General features: G+C 40.3%; 1 protein-coding gene across 4 annotated transcripts in view; it reads right to left on the bottom strand.

Annotated features, from left to right (window-relative positions):
• The window catches only part of LOC131469723 (serine/threonine-protein kinase WNK1-like), a 31151-nt gene extending 15707 nt beyond the window's left edge, over nucleotides 1-15444 (bottom strand). For 2 of the 4 annotated variants that reach the window (XM_058645001.1, XM_058645004.1), the window contains exons 1-4: nucleotides 14037-14239; nucleotides 9740-10980; nucleotides 1218-1390; nucleotides 520-740 (exon numbers count right to left, since the gene is read on the bottom strand). In XM_058645001.1, the coding sequence (XP_058500984.1) occupies nucleotides 520-740; nucleotides 1218-1390; nucleotides 9740-10525 (1180 nt within the window). In that variant the 5' untranslated portion in view covers nucleotides 10526-10980; nucleotides 14037-14239. Of the gene's footprint in view, nucleotides 1-519; nucleotides 741-1217; nucleotides 1391-9739; nucleotides 10981-13254; nucleotides 13404-14036; nucleotides 14240-15424 lie in introns of those variants that run through there. The other 2 variants (XM_058645003.1, XM_058645002.1) reach the window with 2 other exon arrangements.
• Between the last annotated feature and the right edge of the window lie 478 nt (nucleotides 15445-15922).

The raw sequence follows: 15922 nt of genomic DNA, 5'->3' as shown, positions 1-15922 counted from the left end.
CACATATTTCCAAACCACAGAACAAAGACCAGTCTAAAACAGAAGTAAGGGCCGGCCATACCTTTAGCCATGGCCACGTTAGCCTGCAAGAAGGCATAACAACTATTATAATAATAATAATAATAATAATAATAATGATGATATTGATGTTTAACAGTGCGAGAAATGTTAGGCGCTACTTACATTCAGTAGGTGCCTGGAAAAAAATCTTTTTGGAGAAACATCGACCAGAAATATTCTGTACAATGATCAAAACTGTGTGAGCACAAAGAGTGAAAGCCTTGTGGTTGTGTGCCTAAAATTATGACATTATCTGGCCTCCATTTGAGCTGTGGTTTGAGAGACAGCTGAAACGCTGTGGTCTGTTTTTTCACCACATCGTCAGCATAACGAGTCAAAGAAAAACACATACTTTAAATAAACACCGTCATTTTTATATAAACAGACTATCACAACTTCAAAGGTACTGACCCAGAGAACGACAGGGACCAGAAAATTAAAATGACTTTAGGTTCATACCTATAACACTCTTGGCAAAGGATGCACGCTTCAATGTGGCCAGTCCCAGATCTCCAATCTTCACTGATCCTGTTGGGCCAGTGATGAAAATGTTGTCACACTTAAGGTCCCTGTGGATGATGGGGGGAGTCCGAGTATGAAGGAAGTGAAGCCCCTTGAGGATTTGTCGACACCAGCTCCGAAGCACTTTAATTTTCATCACTTTAAAACGCTTTAGGTATCTAAAAGAAAGGAAAACAGACAGTAATTAATGTAAATCCTCATCCACTTTGGTCAAATAATCTAAATTAACATTGAACTAAAAAATAAATAAACATACCTTTTGCATTTATTCATTTACTGTTATGTCTTCATTCAAATATTACAGCCATATTGTATACAAAAAGTTAAGATGAATGAAATCACTTTTCAGATCAGTCAATATCCATGATTATGATGATAAAATGTCACAGATAAATACTGATTTTGTAGGGTTGAAGAAACCAGTTAATTTTGGTTTTAGCAAACTCAAACATTGTGCAAATCTGAAGCAAAATAAATGAATTGTGTTACAAGCATAAACATGATATTGATAAACTGAACCACTGATATATCGATAAGGGAGAAAATCATATCTCAATGTATATTGCTATTGATTTATTGCTCAGCCCTACACTAAACTCTATATTATTGTTTGTTGGATCTTCCCAGAGACTCACGTTTTGAGTGTACCAGAAGTCATGAGTTCAGTGACCAGAACAATGCACTTCCTGCCTTTGGAGGGTCCCTCCCAGGAGTCATAAAAGCGGACAATGTTGGGATGCTGCAGTCCCTTTAACATTCCCGCTTCCTCTTTAAAGCGCTGCCTCTCCGTCTTTGACAGCTTACGATCCTGCAAAGGACAAAAAGAAAACATTTGAAAATTTTACACCACACAGGAGAGGAGCAGCACTATTCACAGAGGTCAGCAGATTTATTCTGAGTAATAAACATATAACGGCCTCTGGGGATGGGTGTCAAACTTTAATTTTTGTGGTATTCACTGTGATCATTGGCATCTGGCAAAATGTCAATGGGTTTAACTCACACAACGTGTGTATGTAATGCTCAAGCACGTCTTGAATAACCCTGGTGTAGTAGACCTCGACATGAAATAGAAGAACAAAGACAGGTTTTGCGTTGCACTTCAGTTTTAAGAGAGCCAGGGTCATGCTATTTCTCAACTATAAGGGAAGGTCAAACCTCTATAAATGTTTCCTGTATTTTCTGGATGTGTTCCAATAAAGTGATAGAGAAAGAATTATACTGTATGGTCATTATAGCATTACTAAAACATCTATTGGAGATCTAAGACTTTTGCAGTTATGTATTTGAAATGATAAACCTTGGGGGACTGAGCCGCTGTCTCTACCCTCTTTTCCCGTCCCCAACAGATCAGGAATGCTGACTCATTGCAGACCTTCATATCGCTGATCAAGACCCACCTATTCAAACTGGCATTCCCATAGCTTTGGTGTATTATTATTATCATTTATAAAATGAATGGCTATGTTAAGTTTCATTTTTCTCCAGAGCATCTGAATACATCCATGTATATAAAACAAGCTAATTTGACATTCCAGGTTTGTGTTGATGAAGGTTCAACAGTTACCATCTCCACAGTAGCTCATGTATGCCATCTGTGTACACAGATTAGTGCAAACTATAAGTACATACTACATGTAAAAGTACACAGTCTGAGGAAACAGGGATGTGTACTGTTATCTCTAGTCGAGGACTCTGAACCAAAAGGTATACATGTCTAGTTGTATCCCAAGTTCATAGCAAACCGAAAGAGCCACAGCATGACTGAAAATGATACATCGTTCTGAAGGAGGTTTAAGCAATATGGGAAAAATACATATACCACATCATGTGTACTGAATGTGTAAACAATCTGAAGCAGTGTTTTGACAATATGAACTATGCAAAAAGTTTTAATTATTTGTTTTTGCATGGTTCACTCTGGTAATTCAGACTATATAGTATTATCTATAGGGACTATATCATAAGGAATATTTTTGCCCTGGCCCTTCAGATACTGCATTAGATTATGAAGCCAACATTGTGCTCACCAAGGCCTGTTTTAAAAATAAAAAAATAAAAACAATATGCATAATACAATATGACAAATGCCTGGCAGCTGATAAGTTTGTCTATCCTAGGCCTGCTAGCAGTCTGCACAGTGGGATTTAACATTCCATGATATGACAGATGCTGGTAGAAATGCCTTTTGTAGGTTTGGCACATAAACAAAAAATCTGGAATATGTACAAAGACCCCTCTCTAGTTCCTTGAATAATCGCAGAGAATGACCCACATTTCCAACATGCATAACTATAGAGCAGCTAATCTGTACCAGGCTGGGCAAGTACAGTGAAAACCTTAACTGTCTAGTTTCCTTGAAAATCCCAGAGACCTGGCTATAAGCCAGGTTGTCCAGGAAATTCAGGCCACTGGAGCCCCGTGGAGAGGGTTTGCTTTGTGTATTTTGTCAGCAGAAGATAGAAACATTTCCAGTGACTGGCATACAAAGACAAATATATTGGAGACAGCTGCAGAAAATTTAGAAGTTGAAGAGAAATGCGCAAACAATCATAAGCAAGAGAAGACACACCACTCCATACTTGGACGAACTGACCTACTTTCCAGAGCAGTCATCATGTGGGGTAGTGGCTCCCCTTTTGTCTTTCTGCACACCATGTGGAAAAGTCATGCTAAATATGCACCAGTCATGGCCTCAGATTTCCTAGTAAAAGCTTAGCACACCAACCCCCACACATACTGAACTACTTTATTAATGACAGCATTTCCATTGTCAGCATACTGCCATACTGGCAACCTTCGACAAACAAATGTCTTCCGTTTACAAGCTGAATCCAGTTAAGACTACATTACCTTTAGGATAATGAAAATTAAACACAAGTTTAATCTTTGTGTACATTCATAAAAATAAAATGTTGTTTAATTTGTGAAAACTTACATACTTACAACTTACATAATATTTGATCTCATTTTTCTCTAAGAAAATACAATTGGTGGGTTTTTTTCTGCATAGAAACAAGCAGATTGTACTTGGCAACAATCACATAATTCAGAAAAAAGAAAAAAGGGGGCACACCCTAAACAGGTCACCAGACCATCAAAGGGCAACATTCAATAACAAACATGCATAGCTCTGAAGAATTTCCAAAAATGTGATCAGTTTTATCTCCCATCAACCTCAAACAGTAACACAGATCTGCGACCATGTATACCTGTGTTGCCACTATTTACGGACAAGAAACGTGAAAAGTATAGTCAAGGCTCGAGTGCCTACAAGGCCTAGGCAGTATATAAGGATATGTACAGTATATATGTTCAATTGCAGTATAGATGCCATTTATACTGTGCTATGAAGCTATACTCCCAAAAACACCTTAAGATGGCTCTTCTTTTGACTTGCTAACATATGTGTCTGTTGAAATGACAAAACTATGTTGAGTCAATCGTCGAGCTTTTCAGGGATTTACAATCTTGCAATCATAAGACACACTTCACCATCTTTATCTGTCACATGAGTTACAGAGTGATTTGTCCTGTGTCATTTGCGTCACTGGTCACATGTCAATCTCTTACACAGCCACAAATCCAGAACAAAAAAGCTTGGTTATTAATTTAAGATTTAGATGAAATTATCTGAATCAACATTTAACAAATAAATGGCTGAAGACATCAAGACAAGCAGGGACAGTCTGGCAGCCAATTAGGAAATCCTCTTATATTATAAAGATAATGTGGTCTTATTATTTTGTATTGTATTCTTAATGTTATCTTGTTCTGCAACACCATTTATAAAGGGAGGGGGACAGCAGCTGCCGTTAAAGCACAGCTGCTTGACTGACTGGTCGACTGTGAGGGACTTTTCCCTTCATTGCGTCAATAGCCATTATTATTAGGCACTGTTTTCACATGACACTTGTAAGTACACCCTAAAAAAACAAAAGCTGTTTCAAGGATAACTGTACAAGACACTGAAAGGATGCAAGATGGCCCTTTCCCCAGCGGTAGTTGCTATAGCAACTAAGGTTGAAGCGCAGACCCCACAGATATGGTAAACTGGGCCCACGTTTTTTTCCACCCTGTCTGAAATGCTCAGTTTTAGCTGCTACCCAGCCTCCCAAAAAGCACATCTGCTCTGACTGGTGAGCTGGTCTACTTTTTTTTTTTTATTGTCAGTTGCTAAGAGGATGTGTCAGCCATGTCATGCATATTTACCCAGCGGCTTCATCCCATTACAGAGGTTAAATGTCTGATGTTAAAATAACATTAGGACCACACTGGCAGACTTAGTAGATTTTTCTTTGACCAAGAAAAAAAAACACAGGATGCCACGTCATGTGTGGCTCTCACTGCCAGTCAGAGTTGCAGCCCTTATTACACATTTTCTTATTTCATCCATTTTAGATTAAGACACTGTTGCTATGACGAGCTCTCTCAGGCTGCACCCAGCCTGACTCACCTATCAGCTACCGGCCAGAATTAATCCTCGTCTTTCCTGTCTGCCTCTTTGCAACAGACTGCCAAGCACAAACAAGTGTTCTTGTCAACAATCCACAGCCAAAGTAGACAACTGTAGCACAATACAGTCATGGAATCGATTCAGGTCACTGACACACCCTCAATATTTAGACAGTTGAAAGTCAAGCCTGAATTATCACCATAAATAGTGCTGTATATTGTTGTATTTGATCATTTGGTTTCAATAAATTAGATAAAGAACATAAAAGAGGATACCAGTGCTATCTGGACATTCTATGACCAGCCAATGCGACTCGCATCTTAAGTCACTTATCAACAGTATCACCAAAGGAAAGCAGAATATGCCGCTTCTCTACAGAGGCCATAATAAATCACCTAATGCCACTAAGATGGAGTGACTGAAAAGAATCTGTGAGACATCAAGGGCTGCCTCTGTTGGGTTGCTGTTCTATGGTTGAGCACCAAGGGTGAGATGGAGTCAGGGGTTGATAAAGGTTCCAATAACAACAACAAAAGTAATGGTGATATACAGATTCAGTGCAAGTTACACAGTGTAGTCCCACAATGATCACTGCATTTTTAACTTCTTTTACAGTTAATGATAAACTGAGGAACTGATAAAAGTATGAAGAGCTGTGGCTTCCTATGAATTCAATCAATAGACAATGTGCTGGGACTCTAAATAATAACAGACAAGAAACACACTGTTTTGGGTTTATGCGATTTGTAATAGACATAACTTAAAACGTTCTGGTTCTGGAACTTTACTGTCTAGTCAACAATATTTGACAAGATGTTAAACCACTGAATTATAGGTGACAATTTTGGCTAACAAAAAATCTTGTGCTTTAAAGACTACCAATGATGAAAAAGAATTACAGATAGTCATCTGTAAATGCATTGTTTTGGATAACTATGACCTGGATGAGAATCTATGTAGACAATTACAAATGACTCATTTGAAATGAGTCACTCTTGTACTTGAATAAGCATGTCACATTAATAAGCACGTGTCACCAGCCAGCTGGACGACTAGCTCTAAAAACTTCTAAAGGAAACCTGGGGTTCTCCTCATCTTTTAACCTTTGGCCTCAGCTAGTACTTGAGGGGAGGGAGGTGGGGAGGCAGTGAGTGGAGATGACAGGATTGAAGACAGACTGGTGAGCAAAAAAGGGGAGGCTCCACCATTTTCCTTAACTTCCTTTCTGTGGTGACCTACTTATTGTTCAGGCATGCCTGAAATGTGAGATCCGAGACAAATGTGTGGGTTCAGGGGTGGGTGAAAAAGGGTGGACGCTTAGAAATTCTTAAACGATTGTGGACAGATGGCCCATCGGTCTAAGCCAGGGCCAATTCATTTACACATTACTTGCTTCAGTTTTTAGCCATGATTTTGACATAGCTTGAATGAAGGGAGTGTGGGCTGGTCATTCCAACAGTTAGACACTAGTCCAGAATGAACAGTTTTGAGATTGCTTTCCATACAAGTTTTACAAACTTTAGCTTGAGTACCTTTAGGTAAAACAAGTCACATCACAATTATGTACACTGGGTATATGCATCTGCTGGTATGAAAAGGAAGCAAATTTTCAGTTTGTGATTGGGTAAATAACTTGCATTCAACACTGGTAGTCACGATGTGGTGTTTACAAAAAGCAAATGCAATCTGTGTCCAAATTCTCCTCTTTGATTAAAGACTTTTGTACATCAAAGGCAAAGTGAATAAAATTGCATGAAAGCGCAAATAATTAGGAGGTGAATTTTGACACACCTTCACTATATAAGAGGACAGCTTGCTTGATTCAGTAGATTAAACATGATCACTTCAGAAAGGTCTTAAGAATGAAATTTTGAGGAAGGTCCTGGCTGTCCTTGTTTGCTTATCTGACTACTTTTAATGTCATTATAAATGCTGAAAGAATTTAACTTAGAGATAAAAACTAGAGATAAAAACGGCAATATCACTCAGCTAAATTTAAGCACTAATGTGAAAGCTGCATTGACTGGATACAAGTTGTTAAAAAAAATATAAGCGTGTAAATAAATCACTCTGAAAGGTTTCTGGTGTGCGGAGGCCAACGGAACCCTGAAAATCTCAAACTAAAAAAGCTCCAGCAGTTATATAGACTATAATTCTCAATTTCAAGGGCTTAAAACGTGAGTACTCTGGACTCCAGGTGTAAATGTAGTCAAGGTTTTCAATTTTAAAGTGAAAAAAGTGTGTTCTTTGAACTTTGATTAAGAACTTTGGACTGGGGGGGCAGCATTACACTTCTCAGTGTACAGCCTTCCATAAATTAGAAGAGGAACTGAAGAAAAACATTTTAGTGTGGACAGTACCACACAGGACTGCAGGTGTTGGCCTGGAAAGTTTTGCAATGTTTGAGGGAGATTTAAAGGTTTGAGAGGAAAAACCTGTCAGTCTGGTTTCATTAGCATACAGTTCTGCCGTTACTCCAAGCAGACACCAAAGCCTTATCCAAACGGAAACAGAACTTTACCACCATGACCTTTATCTTTCTCATTCAGAAAATGTTTTCCAGAAACACAGCATCATTTTAAGAAATACTTTCATCCAGCATTTCAGGGCACCCAAAATGCTGGTTCTGTGTGAATAAAAAGCTGAAACGATACAAAATTCTTGTGTATTCTTCTAAATGTGTTCTTGTGTGTATGGGCCATAGAAAATGTCTCCTAGAAAGAGCCCCTCATACGTTCTACACTACTGCAATTTACATTTTCTGGGGAAAATGTTTGCATTTTTTTCTACAACAAAATTACAAACAGTAAATGTACTTTTACTGTCAAAAGACAACTAGGAGAAATGTCTGTAATTGAATGTAATGTCAAGTCACTGGACAACTGAATAATGAACACAAATATTAAATTAATATGCCCTTAAGGTAGGAAATATGATAACTCTTGAGTGATCACAGGACAACTTTAAAAAGCACATGCAAGGGGATTTCAGCTTCTGTGCAGTTGAACTGGTTCTAGTGCTGAGACTCAAGGGGTGATAGAGGAATGAAGCGGAATGGTAGTGTCAGGTTACATGGTCATATTTCAGAACAGACCACAAGCATTTTACACAAAGCTGGTTCTCATTCAACTGTACGAAATTCACTTTTTCTACTGGATTGGTCTCCCAGTAGAAACTGACAATGTTTTGAGGGGATCATTTTCTACAAGCTAAGTGAACAAAGAGATGTGGTAGAATTTGTTTTTGATTTTGATTTTTACTTTTCCAAACTGCACAGTCTGTCACAGGAAATCACAAGGATACTTTTCTGTCTAATAACATTCTGATTAACATTTTCAGTCAATTGCCAACTCAGTATTCATAAATGACTGGCATAACATTTGCTCTAGTAACATGTGATGCCCATCCACAATCATGAGCTATAGCCTTAATACAAGTTAATGAATAGTAATAGGGAGAAGTTTAAACTTCACCACTACCTGACATATCACAACATGCCATTTTGCCATTAATGTAGTCAAATAGGTTAATACAGGCAATCACTGTTAAGTTAAAAAACAAATCTAATTGCAGATAACTTTCTAGTCATGTTAAAATCAACAGCCAATAAATAAATTGCTTTAACTTCAAAAGCAAATAAGACTGAAGTATGTATACTGATGGAATTAGCAGCTGCTGGAAATGCAATGAGTCAAGAAAGATAGAAAGCTCTGGGGTGGACTGAGAAACAGGCCTTGGCAGGCAACCGGCCTGCTGTGTCTCACACAGGAGATTCCTCTATCAGGAATGTGACCCATTTTACATTCACACAAGCATTCGGAGCAGAAAAAAACTGAGCATGCGCATGCACATGATTTGTTCCGTGTGGGGGGAGGGGCATGTGCTTTCTATCTTCACATTGTTCTGAAACCACTGTGCATGTGTAGCTCTGGCTGTGTGTGCTGTCATGAGAGGAGGCCTATGTCTCTCATGACAAGGTGAAAGTGTGACTTTTAAAGCAAACACACATGCTGTGAATGAGGTCAAACTTTGCTATGGGCAGTGAAGCTGATTCAACAGAACGGACAGCAGAGATACAATTTTTCAATAAACATTTCCAGGAAGAGATGCTAAATTAACCAGAAAATGGTTAATTAAAGAATAATGATTTAATCAGAATAGCATTCTAGAGTTTAACAGCATTTACAGGGAGTCATCAATTATGTGCACTACCAATGAAAAGAAAAAAAAAAGTCTACTTGGAATCTAATCCGGGTTACAAATATTTATTCAACAAGCCTTGGCAGTTTTTGTCATTTTGCCAATGTCTTGCGTAGGTGTGTATTACTTTTACTGCAGCTTGCCACAACAGTATAAAATGATAAATAAACAAAATAGAAATAAATGTTTTTGCGGTAAGGCAGACCAATGCAATGTGAAACAATCAAAGGAGAATGCCAAACATGTCTCTCATGAGATAGCAGTGGTCGTTTCTCAGGTAACTTGCGCTGATGGTAATTGTTTTGTTTTATTTTACTCATCATGCTTAGGCCAGGTCAAAGCAGGCCTTAAAAAAACATTGTGATGAGAATGGCACACTAAAGATGAATAAAAAAAAAAAAACACCTGACAGTTACTCATAACTGTTCATGTGTCATGGGACTACACTGCAATGGTAGTAAGGAAGGGTAAATTATAATAAAGTTTATTCAAATTTCATACCTGCAGTTCACACCAAGCCACCTCCACTGTGGTCTCAGTGTCCAAGCCCTTGTAGACGGTCTTGAAGGAGCCACGTCCAATTTCTATATCAAACTTAAGGAAACGCCCATCTGGTGATGTTCCTACTGCTTTGGTCTCTGCTTCTTCAATGTCATCCTCCACTTTTTTCTCAGCTTCTCTCTGCTCTGCCTCTGCTCGTGCCCTGGCTGAATCCTTATCCTCTTCCTCCCCCTCCTCTTCATGATGTACTTTCACTTCAGCAATGTTTTCATTCTCTGTTCGACTTGGCAATTCTCTTCCAAGGCATGGTACAGATTGGGACGCTTGTACCACCTCCAAGGTATCTTGTACAATGGCAGGCTCCTGGTCTAAAGGCACGACATCCACCTTGGCTATTTCTATGTCTTTTCTTTCTTCTCCTCTTCCATGATCAACAGACATCTCATTTTGAGTTAAAATTTTATCAGTTCGCAACAAATGCGCAGCAACTGTCTGTTGCCGTTGGGGAGCGGCTTCCTGTAGCTGGACCCATTGAGGTACAGGGATTGGGATCTTGCTGGGTAAAGGGAGGGCCAACGCTGTAGCATTAGAATCACTGATGACACTACGGCGCAAGAAACGGTGTTCAGGGTTACACTTGTCACGCTCCATGGTGTGATGCCGTCGTCTCACCTCTGTCGGCCGGCACTCACTGACCATTGAATCTGACCCAGAGCTGGGGCCATTTCCACTCTTCTGAGGGGGAGCCAGGAACTTCACCATTTTGTCGTCTGGCTTTTCCGACATCCCACCACCCACACTAAGAGTAAGGCGGAACACTTCTTGAAATAATTAAAATAAGGATATTTCCATGTCCATCCCACAGGCTTGTAGATTTATATTTGCCCGTTTCTTTAAAAAGATAGAATGTCAACTTCTATCCCTGACTCTTTTTTTTTTTACTGCTCAGGGATGACCTTACATACACACACGGTGCAGAGAGTGAAGGTGTAAGATCGGCGGTGTTCTCTTGTAAATGGGGAAAGATTTTACTCTGCAACGAAACACAGAGTGTTGTTGATGTTGATACACAAGTCTCTTTAGGTCCACACCATCCATTCTGTCAGACTCTTGGCGCAGGTATTCTTAATCATATGGAACCATCGGTGAGGAACCTATACACACACAACAGGCTCCAAACCTCCTACTGTAGGCAATGGCAGGGCGGCAGGAGAATCCTGGTATGTTCCAGTCCAGTTTTACTGCAACAGAATAAAGAAAACAAAAGCTGTCTGACTTGTTTCAGAAAGTAACCAGTATTATGTAAAATGTCAACAAGATTTCTAAGAGAGCAGCCTAAGTGCTCACAAATAGAATTTACAGTATACATAGTTTGATTACATTACTTTACTTTACACTGGCGCACATCTGACACATGCTACACATTACACAAGTATACTGCATGTCAGGAGCACCATGATTTTGTGACAAACTTTTGATCAGTAAAAATCTGATAAGATTAGGTGTCTTTGGTGTTGAAGGACATGTCATGCACAGCAGGGTACATGTTTGCCTCCATGATTACGCACTGCAAGTTCAGAACGTTACAGGACTCAGCTGAGCATAATCAATAAAGCATTTCAGTGAATGGTAAGCATTACACATTTGTCAATAAGTGGATAACACAAAGAGCCAATAGGGGAAGTAAAATGAGGGTCCAAAATGCATTTGACAGCGCTTAAAAGGAACTCTAACATCTTAATGTCTCACAACAAATAACTGAGCACAGTTGACAGCTGATTGATTTTCAAACTCCAGCATTAAGTTTGAATCACATACATTGCTCCATAATAAGTTAATGGACACAAGCTAGAGCAATCATTGAAACTAGAGTTGTTCCGATTCCGATACCGGTATCGGAAATGCCTCCGATACTGCCGAAAATGTGGGTATCGGTATCGGCGAGTACTGGAGTCCATGCACCGATCCGATACCACGTTATTTAATAGAGCTCCGTTAGCTCTGACACAGTTCTTCTTCGCCGCTCTTGAAACAGTTGCGCTGCGCTGTTTTAGAGGCGTGAAGAAGAACGGATCACCCGACACCTGTAGACAAGGAGCTAACGTTAGCTCATCATGTTGGCGGTTTGGCAGTATTTACCAGTTAGCTCCGTTAGCGTTGTTAGCTGCGCTAGCTCCGTTAGCGCGTCTAACGTCAAACTGGAGCGGCCCGTTTATTAAACGAAAAGAGCAGCGCTACAACTAACCAGCGTACCTGTGTCCTGCGTATGTATGCCTCTGTTTTTAAAGTGTAACGTTACTTCAGAGACTCATTTTAACAATCTGGAGTCGAGTAAAAATGATGTCACGCGCGTCCTTTCCTGGTCAGTCGTCATGGAAACATGAAGCTCTGCCAGTGCTGCGGTGTTTGGACCAGAGTGAAAACAAACGTACAAGCTGAAAAACTAAATAACATATCACTGGTAAAAATAAATGATGTCCATTTGCTGTATTCGTTCATGTTTTACAGAGGGTTTAACCTGAGCCAAACCTTACCACCAATGATTTATTTATATATGTATATATATATATATATATATATATATGTTTATTTCGGTCATGTCAGTTAGATCACTCATCATCACACATCATCTTAGTGTAGTTTAAACAATACACATAACCAAAAGGGAAAGCCGGAGAAGCAAAAGCTTATCTAGTCCCGTCCCCATTACCCACAGAATACATATTTTCATCATACAATACATCATTTTTCTTTTTCTTATGACATTTTGACAAAAACATGTTTCAGCATCAGGTAGCACTCAGAGATGCAGTCTAGCTCTAGACAGTCAATCAGACTCCATGTATGTCAGGTGTTGTTTGGTTACATTTGCTTCCACTGCCGTATCCTCACGGTGTCTACAGATTTCTGTCTCTGACCTTTGTCATACTTTCCTCCTGGGTCATTCTGTATCGATTAATGGTCATCTCTACATACTTCTTTTTAAATACACTCCGTTTTGCTGATTTTTTCATCTCCTCATCCAGATTATTCCACTGTCTGACACCCGTGACTGATACGGTAAAGGATTTGGTGATGATAATCATATCAGTCATGCAGGCGTAGTATGATATATATTTTTTTATAACACACTGGTATCGGTATCGGTACTCGGTATCGGCCGATACCCACAGCACAAGTATCGGAATCGGTATCGGGAGGGAAAAAATGGTATCGGAACATCTCTAATTGAAACGTCTGCATCTCCGTGCACTACATGAAAATGCAGCACAAATCTATAACCCTACCACCAGCTACAATTGCTTGATGCACTTTAATATAACAAGTGTTAGTTTGTATGTGTATTTGTATTATTATTACTGATATATGTACCCTGGCATGCATGGGTGCAGCCAGTAACAACGTAAGAAACCACAATGACAGAACCAAACCAGGCGACGATTGAGGCAATAAAGTCTCGTTAAATTGAACAGACGACATCGCAAAATCAAATATATAGATTAAAGCAAACGTACCCACTTCTTTGACGTTTTTAACGTGACACCACAGTCATCTGATACGCCATCATTGACCATTCAAAGCAAGGAGGAGCAGTGGCTCTTTGTTAGCCTGCTAACGAGCACAGCTAGCATATAGCGAGTTAGCTGCCATTAGCTGCTCCTTAACCAGTGTGACGTTAACCAGCGATGAATGAATTCCGTTTCACGTCCTCTTATTTTAACATATCATACCCTGTTCCTACAAACGTAGCATACATTTATTTAATGTGGCTACCCAAACACTTCTATTATTACACATCTATTAACATTCACAATGAGCATTTCCTGTTAATTAACATCTCGACCGTATTCAAGTTCAGTTTCCACCCCGAGTAATTAATAGTATATGCCGGATATGTTCGACCTGTGTGACGCCGGTTGGAAAGCTACCAGGCAGTGACAAATGGCGCCAGTGCTACACAGGCTCGCTATCACTAGCTAAGCGGGTCTTACTGAAGGCCTACAAAACTAGACCCACCTCCCATTTGCCCCCATTCATTTTAACGTTATCTGAAGGGTTAACAACACTGGCGCTTGGTTGGTTACTACGCAGTGTAAAATATATTTGTGGTTTGCTGGTTCTCGACGACTTCTCGTTTCGTTTCTGATACTACACAAAATGTATTCGTGACTGACAATGTTTCACCAGTTAAAAGCTCTTGGTTGTCGAGTAAGGTTTTGCTAACAGCCTTAGCATTACAGCGACCAAACGAGAGTCGAGCGGTGCCGGGTGGCAGACAGACAAGACAGGGACCAACCTCAATATTGTATCCACAACACAGCTGACGATCGTCGGCGTTGAAAATGTATCCACGCGGCAGTAAACCGTTTTCGCACTTCTATGAAAACACGTGTACATTATCCTAAACTGTGTCTCGAGTACGTCGCCCAGTAGAAGTCATAGTTGGTTTATGTGGGCTCGCTTTCAAACAAGCGGAGCATTAGCTATATATTGACGAAATAACAGGGGTTTTCGACTGCGCATGCGCCAGGGAAGAATGACCTCATACACCCCCCCCCCCCCCAACACACACACACACACACACGCCCGCAGTAACTTATTGTAGTCCCCCTCCTCAGTTTAATTCACATTTATCAAAGATATTCATAAGAGCGTCCATAGCTGATATAAATAAATTAACCAGACGATTTGTACATTTCCCGAGATAATGCAGTTGGGAATGTCTGTTGTCACCTGTCAATTCATTTTCAGTGGCTGCCGGTGACTCAGGAAACAGGACCGTCAGTAACTCATGAGCATGATGTAAGTGCAATAAGAAAATGATGATTGTTTTCTCTACAGCTGTTGAATAACGCGTTTCGTAAATCACGTGTTCTCCTGATCAACAGTGTCCTTTTAAATGTGTGACCTTCTATCTTTTCATCTTTGATCGGTCAGGGCCCTGCGACTCCCACGCGTCTACTGTGGGTGCGCGCTGGACGGTGGCCAGTCAGGAAAATGAACTTTGTGATGTGTACCGTGAATATGGTACATGTCTGTACATGTCTGTAGTTGGCTACATTTTGATTTATGCACACATTGGTGAAAGGCCACCAAGATGCAAGTATATTGAATTTGGTCAACGTCACTCTCAGACATCGTGAGTTAGGGGGTGCCGTCTTATTTCAGCAGGGGCCCCCCCAAAATTAAGACCGCGCCCACTAACTCAGGATTGTAAAATGTGACAGACAACATTTTCAGGAGCTACTATAGAGGTCAATGCCCCCCTTGGAAATCCTGAGTTAGGGGGTGCAGTCTTATATTACATAAATACTTCGATAAACAAATAAATATCGTTTTGAGAATTTACAAGATATATAGTGCTGTGTAGCACCATATTTTGTCAGATTAGGAACTATAATCTTATGTTAGACACATGTTAGACACATGACTAAATGTATTCCATTTTGCTCACTGACAAAAAAAACAACAACCAGCAAGGCCTTATTTTTGCAGCAACCATTTCAGAGGTGCTAATTTCTTACAGGTAAGTACTGCCCCCTGGTGGTATTTGTTGTCTATTTCACCACTGAATACTGTGCATGGTGTCTAATAAATCTATGAGTCATCGAAGGGAGGCAGAATATTTACAGTGAATAGCAGCAGTAAACCCTCTGTGTGCTGATACTCTTCCCATCATCATACCTGTGTGTCGGCCAGCAGGACTCGGCCTCAGTCCTCGCACCTTGCTCCCCAACCTCCCTTCGTAAGCTCGTGACCGCGCGTTTAAAATTTGAGCGTGGCGAGGAAGGCTGTCATGAGCGCGCACAGAAGGCTTGACGTCACTGAGGCGTCCTGGCTCTCCTGAGCCGCTGGTACTTACTCACTCACTCACTCACTGCTGCCGTTGAGAAGATGGCTAAACCACATAGACGTATGTCGCCCAATTGACATAAAATGACCGCGTTTGCAACCGATGTCCATCCACTTAACAGAGGATTCAGCACTGACACCGGTTTGAGCTCCAGCCGACAGCGAGACAGGTAGTTTGTGTGGAGTGGGTTTCACTGCTGGCTATTGTGTTAGCGAGGGAAAAAAAGAGAGGTTCTGCTTGACCACATAAATTGGATGAACTAACCCTCATATGTCACGGCGAGCTAACTGTAACCGCGACGTGCATTCGATAGCTCTCTCGCTGACCTT

The sequence above is a fragment of the Solea solea genome, chromosome 12, assembly GCF_958295425.1.
Source record: "Solea solea chromosome 12, fSolSol10.1, whole genome shotgun sequence".
Taxonomy (NCBI): Eukaryota; Metazoa; Chordata; class Actinopteri; order Pleuronectiformes; family Soleidae; genus Solea; species Solea solea.
The sequence above is the reverse complement of the archived record's forward strand: the minus strand, read 5'-3'. Positions and strand labels throughout refer to the sequence as shown.